At 64.7% G+C, this 21505-nt stretch overlaps 3 protein-coding genes across 3 annotated transcripts in view; 2 read left to right on the forward strand and 1 right to left on the reverse strand.

Moving 5' to 3' along the window:
* The window catches only part of CHLRE_17g736100v5 (uncharacterized protein), a 24426-nt gene extending 17190 nt beyond the window's left edge, over positions 1-7236 (reverse strand). Inside the window, exons 1-15 of the mRNA XM_043072546.1 lie at positions 6746-7236; positions 6237-6344; positions 5884-6092; positions 5269-5426; positions 4636-5001; positions 4382-4465; positions 4152-4229; positions 3520-3985; positions 3213-3300; positions 2690-2889; positions 2298-2422; positions 1643-1805; positions 1247-1369; positions 756-1049; positions 115-444 (exon numbers count right to left, since the gene is read on the reverse strand). Of these exons, the coding sequence (XP_042915005.1) occupies positions 115-444; positions 756-1049; positions 1247-1369; positions 1643-1805; positions 2298-2422; positions 2690-2889; positions 3213-3300; positions 3520-3985; positions 4152-4229; positions 4382-4465; positions 4636-5001; positions 5269-5426; positions 5884-6092; positions 6237-6344; positions 6746-6783 (2830 nt within the window). The 5' untranslated portion in view covers positions 6784-7236. The remainder of the gene's footprint in view (positions 1-114; positions 445-755; positions 1050-1246; positions 1370-1642; positions 1806-2297; positions 2423-2689; positions 2890-3212; positions 3301-3519; positions 3986-4151; positions 4230-4381; positions 4466-4635; positions 5002-5268; positions 5427-5883; positions 6093-6236; positions 6345-6745) is intronic.
* A 500-nt stretch (positions 7237-7736) lies between these two features.
* Positions 7737-19768, forward strand: CHLRE_17g736150v5 (uncharacterized protein). The gene is made up of 16 exons (XM_043072547.1): positions 7737-9778; positions 10236-12131; positions 12391-13013; positions 13464-14052; positions 14233-14325; positions 14518-14745; positions 14964-15094; positions 15332-15416; positions 15680-15805; positions 16321-16443; positions 16703-16771; positions 17166-17389; positions 17810-17900; positions 18225-18326; positions 18685-18792; positions 19189-19768. Exons 1-16 carry the CDS (start codon positions 7838-7840, stop codon positions 19324-19326), a joined length of 6567 nt encoding a protein of 2188 aa, XP_042915006.1. The 5' UTR covers positions 7737-7837; the 3' UTR covers positions 19327-19768.
* A 48-nt stretch (positions 19769-19816) lies between these two features.
* CHLRE_17g736250v5 (uncharacterized protein) overlaps positions 19817-21505 on the forward strand; it is an 11252-nt gene continuing 9563 nt past the window's right edge. The window contains exons 1-4 of the mRNA XM_043072548.1: positions 19817-20135; positions 20403-20481; positions 20722-20799; positions 21199-21301. Of these exons, the coding sequence (XP_042915007.1) occupies positions 20764-20799; positions 21199-21301 (139 nt within the window). The 5' untranslated portion in view covers positions 19817-20135; positions 20403-20481; positions 20722-20763. The remainder of the gene's footprint in view (positions 20136-20402; positions 20482-20721; positions 20800-21198; positions 21302-21505) is intronic.

Genomic DNA, 21505 nt, shown 5'->3' on the forward strand with positions numbered 1-21505 from the left:
GTCCCCTCCCCTTCCCTCCCCTCCCCTCCCCTCCCCTCCCCTCCCCTCCCCTCCCCTCCCCTCCCCTCCCCTCCCCTCCCCTCCCCTCCCCTCCCCTCCTACCCCTCCACTCACTGCTGGCGCAGGGGTCCCTGCGGACGTACAGGCCCTCGCAAGAACCCCAGGTGTCCTTCTTGATTCGCAGCTGTGGCAACACCGTCATTTTTAATTGCACCGAAATGGCCGGATTGGACCTGTAGCTGCCGGGAATGATAGTGCTGGTGTTGCCACGCAACACAAAGCCATTGCAGTCGCAGTAGCTCCAGCAATGCAGGCCGGCTTGCAGGGGCGGCATGCCAAAGACGTAACCGTATCCAAACAAGTCGACGCTGCTGATGTCGGAGGAGGCGACAACGTCGGTGCGCGGGTGGAAGTCATAGCCGGACACCTGCGGGCAGCTCGCGGCTGTGGCGGCAGCAGCACGGCGGGCGGTGGCGGCGGGCAAAGACACACACACACACACACACACACACACACACACATACACACACACAGCAGCAAGCAAGTAATAAGTGACATGTTGATTGGGCGTGCAAGTAGAAAGGCACGAGATGTGCGCGTGTACGGAAATGGCGCTCTCGCAGGACGGCGCGCCGGCAACTCAGTGGCATTGGCTATGGCTACGAACCCTACCTGCCGCTACCCAGCCAAACATCCGCCCATACATCCGCCTATCCATCCACCGTCCAGCTGTCCAGCTAGCTGCGGCCACCTACCCTCCGGGTTATAGGTGGGCTCCAGCTCCGAAACCCACACGCCCATGGTCGTCTCCGCGTCGTCCCACAGCGGCATAAGTACGTCCGTGATGGGCTTGGCGTCATCCCAGCCGTACATGTTGCCGGAGCCGTCAAACAGCTTGCAGCGCGGGTAGGCGTCGGCACACATGGCCGCCACGGTCGCGCGGTGGTCGGCCCTGGATACGCCGGGAGCCTGGTTGAGCCAGCCGGCGCTGACGACGTCGTCGTAGGAAATCCACATGCGGTAATATGTGTAGCCTGGCACACGCTTGCCTGTAACCATAAAAGCATTCAATTGTGAGAGCGCGTTCAACACGTTAGCAAAGTGGGGCGCCTGATCAAAACACAATACCCCCAGCAGGCAATGAGGTCGCTGCTCGCTCTGCTGTTATTACATGGTCCAGCAGCTGAGCATTTTGCGCTTTGGTGTTGTCAATACAAACAGTCAATCAAATCGTCGTCCTTCGCACCTTGCGGCACGGGGCTCGGCGGAGGCCGCGGCGGGAAAGGGGGGCTGCGAACGGCATCCTTGGGGGGCGGAGGCGGTGGCGGCGGAGGCGGTGGCGGAGGGGGCGGTGGGGGAGGAGACCAGTCTGCGGATAGGTTGCGGCAATCAGTAATGAAGGGGCGAGCATGCATGCATACCCATTAAGTCACGTGCGTGTTCCATGCGAACGTTGACAAGAGGCCACGGGCTTCAGGTTCCTGGGGCATCATCCAGGTCGGAAGCACGAACTCACTGACAAACTCACTGAGGGGTGGCGGCACCGGTGGGCGCGGAGGCCTTGACGGCGGCGCAAGCGGTTGCGGTGGCGCGGGCGGCGGCGCAGGCGGGCGCGGCGGCAGGTTGGTCCTTAGGTACACACCATCCAGGAATGAGGCACTCCCGTTGTAGTAGGTGGGCTGGTCAGGCGTTACGAACTGCTGCCTCAAGAAGAAGACCCAGTTGGGGCTGCCGGTGGTTGACACGCCGTGGCCCGCCGATGTGGCGCCAAACATCTCGCAGGGGCCAGGCATGTCCTGACAAATCTGCATGGTTTTATTTGTTGCGCCAACCATTCACAACCAGAGGCCAGCCGCGACGTCATATTATTAGATAGCAGGCTCATCATGCGTGTACTCTGTTGATACGTGCACATGGTGCCTGCTGCAAGCACCCAGGCTCGCCGGCTCCACCGCATCGATCGATCCACGCTCCATACAGGCCCAGCAGCACCCACGCACCCACCCACCCACCCACCCACCCAGCCGACCCACCCATCCGCCCATCCGCCCATCCGCCCACCCACCCAGCCACCCACCCAGCCACCCGATCAACCAGCCATCCACCCACCCACCCAACCACCACCCCCCACACACACCCGCCCACCCAGCCACCCAGCCAACCAGCCACCCACCCAACCAACCAGCCACCCACCCACCCACCCAACCAACCAGCCATCCACCCCCCCCCAACCCCCCCCCCCCCACACACACCCGCCCACCCAGCCACCCACCCACCCAGCCACCCAGCCGACCCACCTGCGCCGCCTTCTCCAGAGGCATGCTGGTCGCCACCACATAGCCCGCACGGGGCGTCCCCGGGGCGGGCTTGCGGCCGGCCGCAAACTGGAACAGCGGCACCGCATTCCCATAGTCTGCCACTCCTGCATGCGTAAGGCATGAGCCAATCAATAGGCGTGAGCCATCAATGGGAGTGAGCCGATCTACTCATCCATCCATGCATTAGCAGCCTAGCTAACGACAGCTGCGCATCCAGCACCGACCCCCACAGGCCCTTCCGCCCCTCTTCGTTTGCAGCGCCGCGCTCTCCCAAGCAGTTACTTTCACATGCAGGAACTCTCATCGCTCTCTCGCTCTGGAGTTTGAGAATTAATTAGGTTTTAGCCCTCCCGCACTACTACCGTACGCACCGCACGGCGAATCGCGCACATACAGGCCGCTGCAGGGGCTCCAGTTGAAGGTGCGGCGCAGCTCGGGCGCGACCGTGGTCTTGAGGAAGCCGGACATGCCTTCAATGGACACAAAGCCCGCGCACTCGCAGGTCTTGGAGCAGCGAGCGGCCAGCTGTGTGGCGTTCTCATAGATGGAGAAGTCGTCGTTCATGTTGACGCTGCAGGTGGGGAGTAGGCGGCGGCGGGGCACGGCAGGGCGTAGCGAGGCACGAGATTGACGACACGGCGGAACACATAGCAGGTGGGCAGACAGGCAGGCGGGCAGGCAGGGTGATGGTGGCAAACACTACTCTGCTGGCACGCACGCAAGAGCAGCAAGGAGCGAGGCAGCGGGCCCTGGCAGCTGGGACTGCGACAGGGATACACGCGAAGTAACATGAGTTCAACTAGCTTGGCTCGCTCGCCCAACTCACGCCTCCGATAAAATATCTACAAGGTGGCCCCGGCGGCCCCAGGCCCCCAGCCACGCACGCACGCTCACGTGGTCACGTTGCCGGCGGCCCTGACGTCCACGCTCTGCAGGAAGCTGTAGCCCTCGATGGCAGGACAGCCCTGCGCGTCCGTGCCTCCTGCACGCATGCACGCACGCATGCACAATGCAGGCGCGCGTGATTGCACGTGACCAGCAGGTAGGCGGCGGCGAGACACGCATACACACACACACACACGGCCACGAGCCAGCTGCTGCCCCCACCACCGTGGAACCCCTACGAAACCCACGCCCCACGCTCCGTTGCAATCCACTGGCGCCGCCGTGCATCAATCGCGACCTCGCTCGCCTGACCTACCCGTCTGCAGGAGCGCCCGGCCACGCTGTGCCTGCTGCTGCCCGGCGTCGCTAGCGCTGCCGCCTCCTCCCCCTCCTCCCAGCAATGACGCGATGAGCTGATCCTCCTCCTCCTCTCCAAACAGCAGCCGCGGCAGCGAGGACGACGCAGACGCGGCGGTGTCCTGCTTCTGCTCCCCACCGCTGATGAGCTGCCTCCTGGCGCTCCGGGTGCGCTGCATCTCGCGCCGCGCCGCCCGCCGCGCCTCCATTCGCACCTGGAGCTCAGCTGCCGCCGCCTCATTCGCGCCGCCTCCCATCAGCAGGCCAGGCACCTCCAGCAGCTGCAGCTGACGGCGGCGGAGGCCCTGCTGCTGGTTGCCGAGCTGGCCCTCGCGCCCAGCGATGACGGCAGCAGCAGCAGTGCCGCTGGCGTTTGCGGCGAGCTGCACCGTGTAGCTCAGACCACATGCAGCCTCGGCAGGAGGCTGGGGGGTAGGGGGGTTGGGTGGGTGGGAATACATCCATGATAATAGAAGAACTGCTGGATGGGAGAGCTTTTGGCTGCGCGCCCGCAGCAGGTCATGTACAGCCTGTCTCAGCCCAAGCTGGGGAGGCGTGCAGGGGGCGGGGTGGCGCGGCACCGCTGCTTACCGGGGTGGGCACGGCGTGGGTGCACGGCGGGATGAAGACAGTCGTGGGCTCCGGGCCAAGGACCGCGTCCGCTCCCCCCTGTGGTTCGATTGAGGAGCCAAAACGAGCAGCCAAACGTGAGCTACCCACCCAATGCGCTTGCTTGCTAAATTGCACGCGATAATGAGCTGTCAAGAAAAGTATCCCCAGCAGCGGAAGGATTCACGGCCCATCCGCGCGCCCTCTCTCACCAGCACGTGGGGGTTGGCTCGCAGCAGGTCGTACAGCGGCGCATCCGCGGCGGCCGCCACCGCACGCAGCGTTGTGTTGCGCACCTGCTGATGCACACACGGCAGGGGGAGAGGGGGAGTGAAGCCGGGGCATGGCATGGAATTCCTGGCACCCTGGGTGGGCAGCGCATGCGAGAGGACGCACGGAACAACTCCGTGCACGTGCGCCCGTGCTCGCACGCTTCACCAAGCACGCAGCCATCCCGTTAGCTCACCACCTGAACAGCGGAGCAAGCGGCCTGTTGCGCCAGCTTGCCCGGCCGGGCCGCCGGCGCGGGGCGCAGGACGGGATAGGTCGCGAGGTTGGCAATGCCGCAGCGGTTGACGCCGCGGCGCAGGTACATGTGACCGCCGTAGCCCCAGCCGCGGCCCCAGCTGTTGCGGATCACCCAGGCATCCGCGTACATGCCCACCACCAGCACGGCGTGGTTGGCGTCGGCGGGGTCGCTGCTGCACGCCCCGTCGTACACCTGGATCTCGGATCCGGATCCGGATGCGGATTTGGATCCGGCGCCGCCGGCGTAGTCGGCCCAGTCGGGTGCGGCGTGCACCAGCGCCACCACGGGCTGGTTCGCCAGCGCCTGCGGCGGGATGTACGGCGGGGCGTAGATAGGGATCTCGTGTGGTGGGAGCCAGAAGAACATAAGGGTGTGTGTATATGCATGTGTATGTATGTATGAGCTCAGCAGCAGTGTTGCACATGCCGCGGATGGATGACATGCATTCGTGCTGCAACCGCTTTGGGAGGCAAGCTTGCGTGCACCCGCGCCCTCCCCGCGGCCGCCCCAGAAAGCTGCGGGGGATCTTCTTGTACGCCCAACGCGGCATGTGCACTTGCCCACGCCCACCTGCGCCAGGGCATGCTCCGATGTGGGTACGGTCTCCCACCCAGCAATGCGAGTGATGTCTGCGGCAGTGCCGTTGGCAGTGCCGTTGGCAGTGCCAACGAGCTTCTTCCGCAGGGCCGGCACGGGGCATTTGAGCAGCTCCACAAACGGCTCGCGACCTGCATGCAGGCATAGCAATTGGTCGCTATGCACCGCATTTGAGGTGACCACGCGAGCCATTGAATGGCGTATTTCGTGCAGCGTTTGCAGACACAAACGTCTCCCAGATCGCTAGCGCCTCTTTCATCTGCCTTAGTTGTTTTTGTAGCCGCAGAGAATAGCAGTTGTCACCACTGCTGTTTTAAACACGTTCCGCTGACACCGCTGCGACAGCAACACGAAACTCGCCTGATGTCTAGATATGTGATATCTGAAAATATACAAGTGCGCGTCTACGACATGCGCAAGGGGCGCGAGCTGCGCGACTGCGCGACATGATCCACGTGTCTTTGGATCCAGGGCGCACGGCTCGCCCGCTGGGAGCCTCGGAGCCTCGGACAGTCCGCCTTTTCCACGTTTCTGGCCGCCACGTGTTTCATGCACTACGCAGCACTAGGCCATGTCTGGAACACCCACCTGTTGCCTCCGTCCACCAGTCCCGCGATGCCAGCCCTACACGCATGGCGTACGTGTACGCGTCGCCCACCCATCCGCCGGCACCGCTGCTGGGGCACGTCGTCGCGTTGGCCTTGCCCGCTAGCACGTCCTCGCTACAAAGCACGGGCTGCATCTCTGCCAGGGGCTTCACAGGCGCACCCGCCTCGACGGCCAGCAACGCCTCAATCCTGCAATGTGCAGTGGCCGTTACGTCAGCCAAAGCGACTGGGAGGCACCGTATAATTTCGGACATGACGTGCTCGCTCCCGAGTGTCAATGATTACGCCACAGCCTGGCTCCTCAACGGGCAGCAGCCCCACAGTCTTGCTTACCCCTGCGTTATGGCGATGCTGAAGGATGTGCCACAGGGTTTTTGGTTGACCGGTGCTGACAGCAGCTTGCGCCAGTCAACTACCGGGGGCACGGGCACGCCCCCGTACCTGTGCACTCAAGGAGAGGGGGGACTATTGGTCGAAACCCCGCATGCGAGGGCCCCAGGGATGACCGGCAAGGCAAGGCGGGAACACGACGGAGCTCGACCTGTTCTGCAATAACAGCCCTACATCAGGAAGGTAACCGATTTGCTTCAGGGCAGCATCCTGTAACTATCCTCTTCTCGTGCATGTGGCGCGCCAGAGGTTGCGCAGAGCCGCCCAGCCTGCCACCCACACCGTGGAAGCAATTTCCAACCAAATCCAGGCGCGACGCCGACGCTCAAAACTGGGATGCTCATGCATGCCCGACGCATTGTGCTTATACTTACACTGTCCTATCCCGCCTGCGTCTTCCGTTGTCAGCATCACTTCTGCCCGACGCTGACTCCCCTCGCGATCACTCTCACCGAATTATGAATGCATGCCTCTGTAATATGTCCTCCATGATGTTTGGCAGAACAGCTCCTGTTGAAAGAGCGCCGAGGGCTGCTGTGTGCGCCAACAACGCCACAAAACCAGCACGCGCAATTAGCGTAAAAGGAAAGCGCGACCACAGCTGCCGCGCTCCCAGCCATCGCTGGCTCGGCGACGAGCTCACACGCATGGCAATCGCCGAGTGAAAGCAGTGATACCCCGCCTAGCGAGCCATAAGGGCGTAGATCATGTGAACTAGGAGATTGTCGTCTATACATAACCAAGCGTCACATACGGAGCACAAGATTGCGTGACGAGCTCTGGCCCGTACCGCCCGCCTTTTGCGAACTTTGAAGCCCGTTTGTATTGATCTGGCATGATGAAAGTATCAGGAAGCAGACTATTATCCTAAACAAAAGGACGCTGTCCCCTCAGCATCACACGGTTTATGAACGTCAAAACTACAGTCGCGTTCACGGAAAGCTTGTGAAAGGAGAGGCCATACTGTTTCAATCATGAAATTGTAGCGGGCAGTGCGCGCGGATCTACTAGGCTTGGGACTCGGACAGCTACTCGCCCGGGTTGCGGCAGCTGTGACTCATCCCAATGCCCAGCCTGCAGGGGCCCGACCAGCGGTGCGGGCATGCATGTGGGTGCAAGGCAGGACGTGCTAGGACGTGAGGGGGCCCACATCGAATCTCCATATGCCAAGCGCCAGAAACGCCCCCCAATGCTGGCCCTCCGGCGAGAAAGATTGGGCATTTTCGGGGGTGCACTCGGTGCTTTCTTGCCGCTTGGGGCTGTATACGGTCCCCGAATCTCGCCAACTATACCTTCCGGGGGGGGTCAGATCCCATGTAAATGCTCATGCTCATGCTCATGGGGGGGGGGGGCGGGGGTGTCACATCAGCAGTTGATCCTGAGCCCATCGCGAGCAGTGCTATGAATTTGTGCGGAACCTATATTCTTTTACATCCTACCTTTCATGAGGCAACATAAGCGTTTTGCAAATGCGTGAGCGTCAGTCTCCAAATGGCTTTGCTTTTCAGAGGTCGCGAAGTCGTGTAGCTTCTTGCAATCTAGGGATGTCTGCAGACCTGCGCATAGCATCCATTAGGTTTACTCGAGCGCTCCAGGCAGCGTGGCAAGCTCGGTGCGTCGCGCCATCCTCCTCGACAGCGCCCACGCGGGGAGCTCTCCTGGGCGCTAGGCACGGCCTGCTGCCAGTACTAGGGTGCACTCGTCACCATGGCACGATTGCAGCCTTCGCGTCTGGGGCTTCAGGTGGTGCGACCAGCCAGGCGCAAACCTCCGAGCATGGCAACGCAGTGCCATCCCCGTCGCTATCCTCCGCGCCCGGACCTAGCGCCAGCAACAGCGGGCTGCGGTCCGCGGGGGCTGGCACCGCCACACGGGGTGCACGTGTGCTGTTGGTGGATGTTCCCTCGCTGCTGACCAGCGTCGGCACCCACACCCAAACCCAGCAGCAGACGGCGCCGCAGCGCGGCGGAGCTGGCAGCAACCGGCGGCACATTCCCGCAGCACCGGTGACACGACCCGAACCCCAGGTGGGGGAACCCCTGTCGGCTACAGCCACCAGCGCCGCGCTCCTGAGCATCTCAAAGGCGGTCCGGCTGGCCCGCCCGGACGCATTGCTACTGGTGTCGCACCAGGCGCATGCTGTTCCTGGCGGCAGTAGCGGCGCCGCAGGCCAGCAGCAGGGTGACGAGCAGCAGCAGCAGGCGCCGCAGTGGTCGCCACCTGCCGCCGCCGGAGCCGCCGCCGCCGCAAACACCTGGCGCCAGCTGTTCTCGCGCCTGGGCCCCCAGCCTCCAGGCAGTAACAGTAGCAGTAGCAGGAGCAGCGGCAGCAGCAATGGCAGTGGCAGCAGCAGTGAAAGTAGCCGCAGCAGTGGCAGTAGCAACAAGAGCGGCAGCTCTGTGGCCAGGGGCGGCGGCCGCCGCGCGGGCGCGACCGCGCCGGGCTCAGCCACGTCACCACAACCGCCGCCGCCACCGCAGCAGCAGCAGCAGGGGGGCACGTGGGCGGTGGTGGCGGCGGCGGTACAGGCTGGGCGCCTGGATCTGGGTCTGGCGGCGCAGGAGCTCCTGGAGCAGCTGCAGCAGCGCGAGCTGGAACTGCTCGGTGGCAGTAGCAGCAGTAGCGGCGGCAGTAGCAGCAACAGCAGCAGCAGCTCGCCGCCGGCGGCGCTGGCCGCATCACCGCCGCCGCCGGCCACTGCTGCAACTGCTGCTGGTAGTGGAGGCGGCCTGGCCGGCAACGAGCAGGAGCACCTACAGCAGCTGCTGCTGCGGGAGGTGCTGACCTCCCAGCTCGGGCCAGAGGCGGCAGCAGCAGCCGCGCCGCCGCCGCCGCCCCAACCGCTGCCGCCCGTCGCGGCCTCGGCCGCCCGCGCTCCATCTACCGCCTCCCACACCTCGCTTCACCAGCGGGATGCCTCGGAGGAGCAGTTGGAACACTTCCAGAGGTCGCTGTTGGCAATGGCGGGCGAGCAGGCGCCGCTGCCGGTGCTGAGCTCGCGTTGGCTGTCTAGCGCGTGTCTGACCAGCCTGCTGGCAAACAGCAGCAGTAGCCGTATGAACAGCAATATCTACGGTGGCAGCAGTAGCATGATGGGCAGCAGCAGCAGCAGCAGCAGCAGTGGTGGTGATGGCAGTAGCAACGGGCTGTTTGGGGTTGCAGCAGATGCTGGCGCCGGTGGTGAGCAGTTGCAGCAGCAGCCGCAGATTGGCCGGGTCTCAATTCTGACTGCAGATGAGCGCCTTTTGCAGCTGGCAGGGGCGGCGGCGGCTGTGGAGGCGGCGGCGGCGGCGGCGCCCGCGGATGGGGGTGCGAGTGCTGCTGCTGCTTCTAGACGCGATGGCACCATTGAAGCCAGTGGGATTGTTATGCGCAACGGCAACAGTGCCAGCGGGGACGCTGTCACGGTGCTGTACGTGGCGGGGGGCGCAGCGCCGGCGTCAGCTTCGCCCGCCGCCCCACCCGCGGGAAACCGCCCCCTGCAGGTGCGTGCCGGACAACACATGTCGCGTGTGGCCTCATGTGTGCTTGTGCGTGTGTGCTTGTGTGTGCTTGTGCGTGCGCGTGTGTGTGCTTGTGTGCTGTGTACGCGTGTGTGCGCGCGTACAGTTTTCAGACGCCCATCCCATTCAAGCGCACCACAGCCCACGTGGCTTCCCTACTCACCCCGCCTGCTTGCGTGCCCTCTCTTCCCTACCATCTGAGCTGCGGCCCCCAGCGCCCACACACGCGCGTCACGTCGGCCCCGTCCCCTTGTGCTCCTTAAAACACGCACACACACACACACACACATACACACACATATATACACACACACACACGCACACACACACACTGTCTTTGCGCAATGTTTTCCTTGTGCTCTTTAACACACACACACACACACACACACACACACACGCACACACACACACACACACACACACGCACACGCACACACAGGTCATCACGCACGCGGCGGCGGCCTGTGCGGCGCTGACTGAGCCGCCCGCCCGCCCGCTGCTGGCGTCCGCCCGCCTGCCCGACTACTGGGCGCTGGCGGGGCACCGGCCCACGGGCCTGTCCGCCGTCAGCGGCTTCCGCAACGCCGCCGCCTGCGACCTAGTGGCCGGGCTGACGGCGGCGGAGGCGGCGGAGGCGGCGGAGTTTAAGGCAGGGGCGGCGGAGGTGGAAGCGGGGGCGGCGGGAGGTAAGGCTCCACCGCCGCGGCAGCCAGCAGTGATGCGGCTGGGGGGCGTGGCGGCGGCGGGCCCGGCGGCGGTGGCGGCGCGTGTGTCCACCAAGCTGTCACATGACAACAAGTTCGCACTGGCCAGCTTTAATGGCGTGATGGCGCGACTGCCGGGGTCGGGTCCGGGCGCGCCGCAGCTGAGGCAGCTGCTGGTGCAGGTGGCGGCGGGGGCGGCGGCGGAGGCGGAGGCGGCGGCGGTGGATGGCAAGCCGCTGGCACCCGCCGCTGATAAAGTCAGTTTGCTTCTGCCCCTCGGAACGACAACAGCAGTAGCAACAACGCCCGCAACAGCAGCAACACCAGCAGCAGCATCACCTGCAGCAGTAGCAGCTGCGGCGTCACGGCGCACTGAGTCAGCGACCTCGCAGCCGCCGGCAGCAGCAGCAGCAGCAGCAGCCGCCGTGGTGCTTGAGGGCGCCGAGGCGTGGGGCTGGCTGTGGGAGCGCGCGGCGGTCCGGGACCCGGAGGCGTTGGCGGGAGCGCTGGAGGCAAGGGCGCGGGAGGTGTTGCTGCTGGTGCAGGATACGGGTGACCTCAGCGGTGGCGGCGGCAGCGGCGGGTTACTGCAGCATCAGCTCAAGGAGGCTCGATCGCTGGCGGGGGTGCAGCCGGATGTGATCCAGCAGCAGGCGGAAGCTGGCGGGCGGGCGCTGGAGCTCGCAGCAGCAGGTCAGCGCACGGCGGCGGCGGCGGCGGTGGCGGCGGAGACAGTCAGTGGCGGCGGCACGTCAGCACAGGCGCAAGCGCAGACGGCCCCGGCCCCGGCCCCGGCCCCGGCCCCGGCCCCGGCCCCGGCCCCGGCCCCGGCCCCGGCCCCGGCCCCGGCCCCGGCCCCGGCCCCGGCCCCGGCCCCTTCAGCGGCTGGCGCTGCGTGTGTTGCTGTGGGTGGCGGTCCTGCTGTCGGCCCTCCCCCGGCAGCACTGGCGGCCACTGCAGCACCCGCACCCGCACCCGCAACAGTTGCAGCTGCACCACCCGCTGCCGTCCTGCCGCGCCGCGTGTTCATGCCCGGACCACCGCCAGCCGCCAAGCCACGCACATCCACAGCCGCTGCGGCCGCTGCCGCCTTCGCAGCGCCGCCGGTGGCGGCCGCCGCCGCCTCCGACGCGGCGGCGGCCGCCGCCGCCGCGGCCGGCCTGCCGCGCTGTGTCATGCTACTCGACGAGCCAGTCGTGGTTCCCTTCTGGGTCAGGGACGAAACGGAGGTGAAGGCGGCGGCCGTGGTGGCGGCGGCGGCGCCGCCGGAGCACGCGGCGGCGGCGGCGGCCGCGGCGGCTGTAGCAGCCGCCGCGCCCACCAGCCGCCAGGCGTTGGTGGTGAGCTACAGCCCCATCGACCAGCCCGCCGAGTTGTCTGACCTGGTTTCGTACTTGACCTCCCGTCTGACAGCCCCCGCCACCTCCAGTGGCGGGGGCGGCGGCGGCGCTGCTGGCGGCGGTGGCGGCGGGAACGCGCCCGTGCCTGTACCCGTGTTTGTGCACTGGGAGCCGCCGCCGCGGGCCAAGAAGCGGGGCGGCGGCGGCGGCAAGCGGGCCGGCAAGGACGGCCGGCCGCCGCCGCTGCGGACGCCGTCGCAGGCGGGGGACGAGGACCCTACGGCCGCGCCTGTGAGTGGCGCGCTGGTGTGGCTGTGACTGTGTATGTGTGAATGGGCTTCTGACTTTGTGGACGGGACGGTGGATTGTTGGGATGCTGCGGGCAGGCTTACGGTAGTTCTCAAAGGACTGTCAGCGGCGTTTCCTCAGCCCGTCCTTATGTGCGTGCATTGTGCGTGATTTGGATTTGTGGTCGTCCTTATAAGTTCACTTGCTATGACTTGCTTGATCCGTGCGCGTGCCGCGGCCTGCCGCTTGCGTTGCCGCGCAGGTGGGCCTTTCCCTGGCGTGGCCCGCGGTGGACAGTGCGGGTGCGGCGTTGAAGGCCGCGTACCTGGCGGCGAGCAACCCCACCCCGGCAGCAGCGGGCGGAGGGACTGCAGCAGCAGCAGCAGCAGCAGGAGGAAGGAGCCCGGATGCCGCCGCCGGGGCTGGCAGCATCGCGCCCGCAGCGCGTCCCTTCGTGCCAGCACTACACACCGCACACGTCAAGCTGTCAGCCGCCGCCGCCGCCGCCGCCTCTGGCGGCGGCGCTCCTCGGCTGACGGCGCAGGCGGCGGCGGAGCTGTTGCGGCCGCTGCTGTGCCACACGGGCCCCGCCGGCCCCGCCTCCTTTGACAACGGCGAGCGCAGCAACACCAGCAACACCAGCAACACCAGCTCCGCCACTACCACATCCGCCGCCACTGATCCTGCAATGGCGGCGGCGGCGGCGGCGGCGCCGCCGCCGCCGCTGCCGGCCTGGTGTGTGGTGACACACGACCTGAAGCGCTTCGCCATCACGTGCGCGGGGCTGGGCTGCCGCCTGCCGCTGCCGCCGCCGCCGGGCGCCTACTTCGACACGCTGGCTGCCGCGTACGTGTTCAGCGCGGAGAGGTTCAGGCCGCAAGAGAAGTGAGCACTCTGGGAAAGGATCTTCCCTAGGGCAAACTTCCCTAGGGTGAACTTCCCCGGAATCTTCCCCGAAAAAGGGCAAAACTCCCCGGAATCGGGATTCCCCGGAAACCGAGCGCCTGGCTGATGAATGGGTGCGGGGGTGGGGCCATGCCGCTGCTGGGCGTGCCGTATGCTATTTGCGGCGCCTCTGCAGCACGGCTGTTCCCCACCGCATCCTGCCCTCGCCCGCACCACCTGCACCACCTGCCGCATGCGTACCGCACCGAGCATACACTGGTTCTCCGCGATTCTTTCTTGCATGCGATGCAACCCCGCTCCCCTGTGTCCGCCCAGCGTGTCCATGCACCCAACTTTCCTAGCTCGCTCATCACCGCCCCCCTCATCTGTCACCCACATATACACATTCTCACATACACAATCCCACATACACATTCCCCTCCCTCACAGCTCCACCCTCAAGCCCGACAGTGTGGTGGTCATGTCGGACCTCACTCGAATCGCGCAGTACCAAGACGTACGGCAACCGCTGCAGGCAGGACTGGGCGGCGGCGGCGGCGGCGGCGCGGCGGCGGCGGCGCATAACGCCCGCATCGACGCCGCCGCCGAGGCCGTTCACAATGCACTGGCGTACGTGCGACTGCAACAGATGATGGCGGAGGCCGCGGCGGAGGCGGAGGCAGATGCCGCCGCGGCGACGGAGGCAGCGGCGCGGGCGGCGGCGCGGGTGGCGGCGGCGCCGCCGTCGCGGCCGCCGCCACCGCTGCCGCCCCTGACGACGCCGGCGGCGCCGGGCCCTCTGGGCGGGCGCGCTGCTCCTCCTCCTCCTCCTCCTCCTCCGCCGCCGCCGCCGCCGCCACCAGCCACTGATCAGCACCCACAGCAGCTGGCCCCTGCAGCTGCTGCTGGGGCTGCTACTGGCGACACGGGCGGCGGAGGGCAGCAGCAGCAGCAGCCAGGGGTGCAGCAGCAGCAGCCGCAGCCTCGCATCAACAAGGACCTGCGACAGCTAATCACGGACGTTGAGGTGCCGGTGCAGGTGGGCGGATGCTAGGGCGGCTGGTTGGGCGGGCGGATGGGATTTATTTTCGTTTGGGTATGACGGGGCCTTGATAACGGTGCTAAATCCTGCTTCGGACCAACCGTTTAAGCGTCTCCATGCAACATCAAAGCGCCAACCCCACCTGCACCATCGTGCCTGCCTCACCTGTCCCCTCAGGTGGTCTTGGCCGAGATGGAGATGGCGGGGTTCGGCGTGGAGGTGGGCGCCATGCAGCGCCTACACGAGGAGTCGGTGCGGCGCCGGGCGCAGGTGCGTGGGCCGATCGGCACACGTGCGTGATGCCATGTGGGCATGTACCGTACTCTGCACGTATGTGGGAGGCATCACCCTTAGCCCCTTAGCCAGCAGCGCCCCACCCCATCCCGACAGACACACACACACACACACACACACACACACACACACACACACAACCCCCCCCCCTCACACACACGCACGCAGGTGCTGGACGAGGTGTCTGCGCTGCTGGGCGGGCACCGCGCCTGGCCGCTGTCCACGCCCGCCGAGAAGCGGCAGCTGCTGTGCGACACGCTGGGGCTGGACGCCAAGGCGGAGGCGGCGGCGGAGGCGGCGGAGGCGGCGGGCGCGCCGCGGGGCAGTGTGCCGCGGCTGGTGCGCACCAAGCAGAAGGCGGACGGCTCGCCCGGGGAGATCTCCATGAGCCTACAGGTGCCGTGTTGGTTGGGTTGGTTGGGTTGGTTGGGTTGGTTGGATTGCGTTCGTTGGATAGGTTGGTTGGTTGTACTGCATGGGGTGGGCACAATCAGCGCCCATCTCGCTCGCGTGCTGTTGTACTGTTGTGCTGTTGTTGGCCGTAATGATGCAGTACGTACCGTATGAAATGATCGTGTACTGCTGCCGCCAATGCCGTTATGCCGTGCACACAGAATCTGGAGATCATGGCGCCGTACGACAGCACGGGCCGTGTCGTACACCTGGTGATGGAGCACGCCCGCCTGGACAAGCTGATCCAGTCGTACACGGGGCTGTTCCTGCAGCACGTGGACCGCCGCACCGGGTGGGTGGAGGGGAGGGAGAGGGAGAGGGAGAAGGTATTGCGTATGTGTGCGTGTGCGTGTCTTGGAGAGCACAAGAGGGAGTGTATGTGTGTGGGGGGGGGCGGGCAATGTGCGCGTGCGTTGTTAGGAGCACAAGGGGCCACTGCCACTGTTACTACCTCTGCCACTGCTGTCACTGCCGCCCACCTCCCCTACCTCTTCTACCACTTCCTTAACTAGTCATGAGCCCCATGCAGGCGTGTGTACCCCACCCTCAACCAGGTGGGCACTGCCACGGGTCGTCTGTCCATGAGCGGGGCAAACCTTATGGCACTGCCACACGTGAGTGGGAGGTGGGGCGGTGGTGGGCGGGGACAGGATTAAGGGCGGGATGGGGGTGGGGATGGCGGCATCGGGCGCCTCCGGTTGCTGCTTGGTGCTTGCTTGCTTGCGCGCTTGCATGCTTTCGCTGTACGAATGGCGGTGGCCGCACAGGATAACTCACCGTCCTAAACCCATGCCTCCCCCAACACACACCCATGCCCCCCCCCATACCCACACACACGCCCGCCCCCCCCCCCGCCCCCCCCCGCCGGCCCCCGCAGGACAAGGAGGAGTTTGGCGAGCACCTGCGCAACTTCCGTCGCGCGCTGGTGGCCCGGCCCGGCTGGCTGCTGCTGGCGGCCGACTACAGCCAAGTGGAGCTGCGCGTGATTGCGCACATCACACAGGTGGGGTTGCATTCATGATTACTTATGGAAGTGGGGGGTGGGAAGGGTTCATGCGCACATCACACACGTGTGTGGGGGGGGAGGAGGGGGAGTGAGGGGTGGAGCTGTGGGTGATTGCGCACATCACACAGGTGCGGAAGGCGGCTGAAGAATGGTGGATGGGGGTGGGGTAAGGGGGGAACATCCATTGCGCACATTGAATCCCCCACCCCCACCTCCTACCGCTTTTCCAACCATTTTTGGAACCCCCACCCCCTACCTTCATTGAGTGCCCCGCCCCCAACTTGTGCCGGGAGCTGGCCGGCATCGTCGGTAACGATTGCCGCTTCCACAAGATTGCCTTCCGTCTACCCTATCCTTAGCTGATCATGAATGTAGCCCCACCTGCCCACCGTCATGCCACTTGCCCGCCTGCACTGCACAACTGCTTGACCCCAACCCCCGCCCCCCACTGCCCCCACTGCCCCTACACTGCTGCTGCCCCCACACACACTGCCCCCAATGCCCACCTGCAGGACCCCACGCTCGCCAGCGCCTTCCGCGAGCGCCGCGACGTGCACGCCCAGACCGCCGCCCGCGTGTTCCGGGTGCCGCTGGGGGCGGTGACGCCGGCGCAGCGCCAGGCGGGAAAGCAGGTGGTGAGTGAGTGATAGACGCCCAGGTGCCGATGTGGGAGCTTGAGGCAAATGGGTTCCGTGAATACTGAAAGTCGGGAGGAGGGAGGGAGGTCGAAGAATAGCTCCTGTGTGTCGTGTGTGGCGGCGGGGTGCGTGAAGAGACACGAATTGCGGGCGCGCACAGGCAGTTGTCGCCGCTGCTCAAGTGCGATATTCCCGCATTTACTTTCTTCTTTATTACTTGATTGCCCGCCCCTTGTTGTCATCACTAAAAACGCAGAACTTCGGTCTGGTGTACGGCATGGGGGCGGCCAAGCTGGCACGTGACATTGGCCTGCCCGACAACGAGGTAGGCAGCGGCGTGTGTGGGTGGCTGGGTGGGGGGCTGTGTGTGTGTGGGTGGCTGGGTGGGGGGCTGCGGGGTTGGCTGGATGTGTGTGTGTGGCTGCGTGAATGCGTGTGGGTAGCTGCGTGGCGGCGTGTGTGGATGAGTGCGTGTGCGACTGCGTGTGGGTGCATGCGCGCCTGAGTGCATGCGACATGGGGCGGGAGGATGATACCGTATGCATGCTCCAGCAGCCCGACCACCTACATGCGTGTGGGCGCCACATACACAGCACGCGCACCCAATCCGCTGCTCCACAACTGTAACCCCCAAACCCCTACTAACCTCCCTCCCCCTCCCCTCCCCCTCCCTCCCTCCCTCCCCTCCCCCAAAACAAAACCACAACATACGCTCGCAGGCGTCCGACTTCATCCACACCTTCCGCGACGTCTTCGCCACGCTGTACGACCAGATGGACCGGACCAAAGCCCAGGCCTTCGTGAGCGGGTACGCCACATCGCTGCGAGGCCGGCGGCGCGGCTTCCGCGGCGCCTGGTCTGGTAAGGGGCTGGCGTGGCTGGACTGGCAGGCGCGGTTCGAGCCGTGGCGGCGGCAGCAGCTGGCGGCGGAGGTGCTGGGCAAGTGAGTAGCGGCGGCGCGGGAGTGGTGGCTGGTTACGGTGCGCTGGCTTAGCGGAGGGATGGAACGAGGCACGGGGTTTTGGCGTGGTGCTGCTGCTGCTGTGTGTGTGTTTGTGTGTGTGTGTGTGTGTGTGTGTGTGTGTGTGTGTGTGTGTGTGTGTGTGTGTGTGTGTGTGTGTGTGTGTGTGTGTGTGTGTGTGTGTCGCGCGCACATGCTGGTATGCTGGCGGGTGGAGCGGATGCGAACAGGGGGCGGGGGGACAGCAGGTGGTGGTGTTTACGCGGAAAGCTCATGACTGGCTGATTGCTTTGCCTTGCCTCACCCCGCTGCTGATAATGCTGCTGTTTGGTTCTTTGCCTCACGCCGCCCGCCCCTTACAATGCATGCGGCACGCCGCACGCCCCCATGCATGCGCCACAGGCTGAAGGCGGACGAGGGGCTGGCGGGGTGGCGGGGGATGGACCGCGACGACCGCACCACCCTGAGGGAGCTGGGGAACATGTCCTACCAGGTGGGCGGCAGGACGTGTGTGCGTGTGTGTGTATGTGTGTGTGTGTGTGTCTTCGTGTGTGTGTGTGTGTGTGTGTGTGCGTGTGTGTGTATGTGTGTGTGTGTATGTGTGTGTGTGTGTGTGTGTGTGTGTATGTGTGTGTGTGTGTGTGTGTGTGCGTGTGTGCGTGCGGACGGGGTGCGGGTGGGGTTGTGCCGGGCCGTGCGGGGTCTCGCCACCACTGGTCACACGCACGCGTGCATGCTACTCATACGGCACCCCCAACCCCAAGCCCCAACCGCCATTTCCCCCCCCCCTCCACCCCCAACCCCCAACCCCCCGCAGGGCAGCACCTCGGACATCGTCAAGGCCGCTATGGTGCGATGCACGGCTGCGCTGGGGCCGGGGCCGGGCGGCATCAACTCCCGCGCGCAGCTGCTGCTGCAGGTACGGCGGGTGACGAGGGACCCTCGCTGCTTGTTGCTGCTTGTTGCTGCTTGTTGCTGCTCGTTGTGGTGTTGGTGATGGTACTTGATCCCATACCCAATCAAACCAACACTGTGATGACGGAAGGCCAGGTCCCCCGCCAAGGGCTCCCCTCGCAGCCGTCTGCATCCCAGGGGCCTCTCCCCGCTCTCTTTGCTGGTTGTGTGATGCCCCGGAGCTGCTGACGCGGGCGTGTGCGTATGTGTGCATGCGCCCGCACATGGCATACACACACACACGCAAACACACACACACACACACACACACACACACACACACACACACACACACACACACACACACACACGTGTTCGTGCAGATCCATGACGAACTGGTGTTCGAGGTGCCGGAGGAGGAGCTGGCGGCGGTGGCGGCGGTGGTGGGGCGAGTGATGGAGGGCACGGCACAGCTCAGTGTGCCGCTGGAGGTGGGAGCGAGGGGGCAGGGGAGGCCGGGGGGGAGGGCAGAAGCGGCAGGGGAGGCAGGGGCGGCAGGGGAGGCAGGGGCGGCAGGGTAGGCAAGGGCTATGGGCCAGGGTGCAGGGTGCAGGGGGGTGATGTTGGTTGTTGCTGTCCTCCCGCGCACACCACGTGCATCGAGCACACATACACACACTGTATCACAGTATCGCTCTGGCAATGCACACAACACACACACACACACACACACACACACACACACACACACACACACACACACACACACACACACACACACACACACACACACACACACACACACACACACACACACACACACACACACACATGCACCTGTCGAGCCCACCTACCTTTGCCGATCCGACACACACCGACACACGCAGGTGGAAATGGAGGTAGGTCCAAACATGCGTGACCTGCAAGACTACGACTGGCGCAATCCCCCGCCGCCGGCGGGGTTGCCGTCACCGCCGCCGCCACAAACAGCGACAGCACAGGACGCACCGCCACGCGTCGCATGAGCCCAGCCAGGCCCCAAGTGAAGGCGTGGAGCTGGCAGCAACATTATTGGTTGGAGGTTGTGCTGGCTGGTTGTGGATGATTGAATAGGGGGCGGCGTTTGGCGCGGGTTGTTTTATTGGGCGCCTCTTGGCAAAGCTTGACATGCCTACTGCTGCGTAGAACGTCTGTGTTTGTGTTGGATATCTGTCAGTATCTGTGGAGTCTTTTGACAAACACACTGAGGCATTGAAGGCAAGCGCACGTGCCCTAGCATTGTACGTATCTTTTTCTCTTGGCCCAGCTTTGCGGGGCGCGTGCGGCCGTGCCGCATTGATGAGACGGGAAACGTGTGTCATTCCGTCGGAACGCCGATTGCATACAGCAGGACAGGACCGCGCGCGCCTGAATCGTATAATGTTTCCTACAAGTATGAATCCCTGTATGCAACCTCAACTCTGTCACGGCAAAACCTCTTTCAACAGCATTGCCCGCCGACTTGTTCAACTGTACGGAACATCCTGCAAACAAAAACCAAGCACTACAGGGCATAAAGAAAGGGAATGTTGTGGCGCTGGAGGCCCTCGGTCTGGCCCTCGGTCGCGAGCTGCCCATTGCCGGTTCTGCTAATGCTAGCTTACTTTCACGCTTACCCAGCCGCAGTTACAACAAAATTAAAATACATCAACGAAAGTACAGTGGCAATTTCTAGCGGTGTGGAGCTTGCCGCTGGATTCGCGGACGAGAGTGTGATTCTAATGATGGTTGACGTTGACTGGATTGTCATTTCGGACGCCGATTACGCGGGACTGGCGGTGCCCATCGTGCTGAGGTGCGATTTTGCACATGGCGCAGCACGCCCCAGCTCCCTGACTAGGGTAACCATAGCCACCTGAAGGGTGTTGAGGATTTCTAGGTCTGGCATACCGTCCACAGGGGTGTTTCGTGTCAGAAGGGCGGGGAAGGTGTCACGCTGGACATCCGCTGGACATCCGCAAGCCTGGAACCTTGCCTGGAACCGCTCTTTTGGAGCTTCTGCACCAAAGCTGCATGTGTGTCATGACCACCTTCACAACCGTCAGCCACCCCAACCGTGCAGGCGCAACGTCACGGTGTTGGGCGCGCGTACCTAGTTGGAGCGGTACCCAGTAATTGACTTCCAGTTTGTCAGGGCCAAGGTGAGACCCGAGCAGACCACAGACGGCTGGCCACGACGATTGGGCGCGCGATGTATGGCATGCGTCATGCGGCATGCTTGTATCAACCCCTGTATCGTATCAACACCAGGGCTAGGCGGCTAGCCAGGCGGAGGGTTGCGGCAAAGGCATGCGGCAGCGGCCGAGCCAATCCAGCCATGTCTTTCTGTCTGCGTGCCAAACCCCAACACAAACATTTGCTTCTTCACCTCTTGCTGTCAGCTCACGGTGCCGCTGGGCACCATTCTCACGTTTAGACGCTTCATGTCGGAGCGAGTGCGCGAGGCAGCAAACTTCCAGGTGCGTGGGAAGTGCGCGCGGGCGGGCGCGAATAACGCGGCGTGGAGTGTGCGGCAACGGTGGGCGCGTGTGCGGTAGCCTGCTTCGTGCCATGGATCCGTACCACGCATATGGCGCATACCGTAACAGTGCATCGTTCCATGTGCGCTGCTGGCTGCCCCACCGCCGGCTTCTGACTGCTTGTAGTCGCCACCTGCGCCATGACAATTCCCTATGTGCAAGCTCTGAATACCCCTCCCTCGCTCCCTCTCGCTCTCTCGCTCTGTGTTCGTGTCTTCGTGTGTGTGTGTGTGTGTGTGTGTGTTCGCGTGTTCGTGTGTGTGTGTGTGTGTGTGTGTGTATATATATATGTGTGTGTGTGTGTATGTTGTTGTGTTGTGCGTGCTGCATGCTCACCAGGCTCCGGGCTTTGATTTGATCACGGACGACTTTCGCGCGGACTACTCCAACCCCATGGCGCCTCTAGGGCTGGTGCTGTTCGAGGACGGGGTCACCATGCATCGTGAGTGACCCGTGGGTCGGAGGGGAGGAGGTGGGCGGGGGAAGAGGCAGGGGAGGTGGGCGGGGAGGAGGTGGGCGGGGAGGAGGTGGGCGGGGAGGTGGGCGGGGAGGAGGTGGGGGAGGAGGTGGGCGGGGAGGAGGTGGGGGAGGAGGTGGGGGAAGAGGCGGGAGAGGAGGTGGGGGAGGAGGTGGGGGAGGAGGTGGG

The sequence above is a fragment of the Chlamydomonas reinhardtii genome, chromosome 17 (genome assembly GCF_000002595.2).
Source record: "Chlamydomonas reinhardtii strain CC-503 cw92 mt+ chromosome 17, whole genome shotgun sequence".
Lineage (NCBI taxonomy): Eukaryota > Viridiplantae > Chlorophyta > Chlorophyceae > Chlamydomonadales > Chlamydomonadaceae > Chlamydomonas > Chlamydomonas reinhardtii.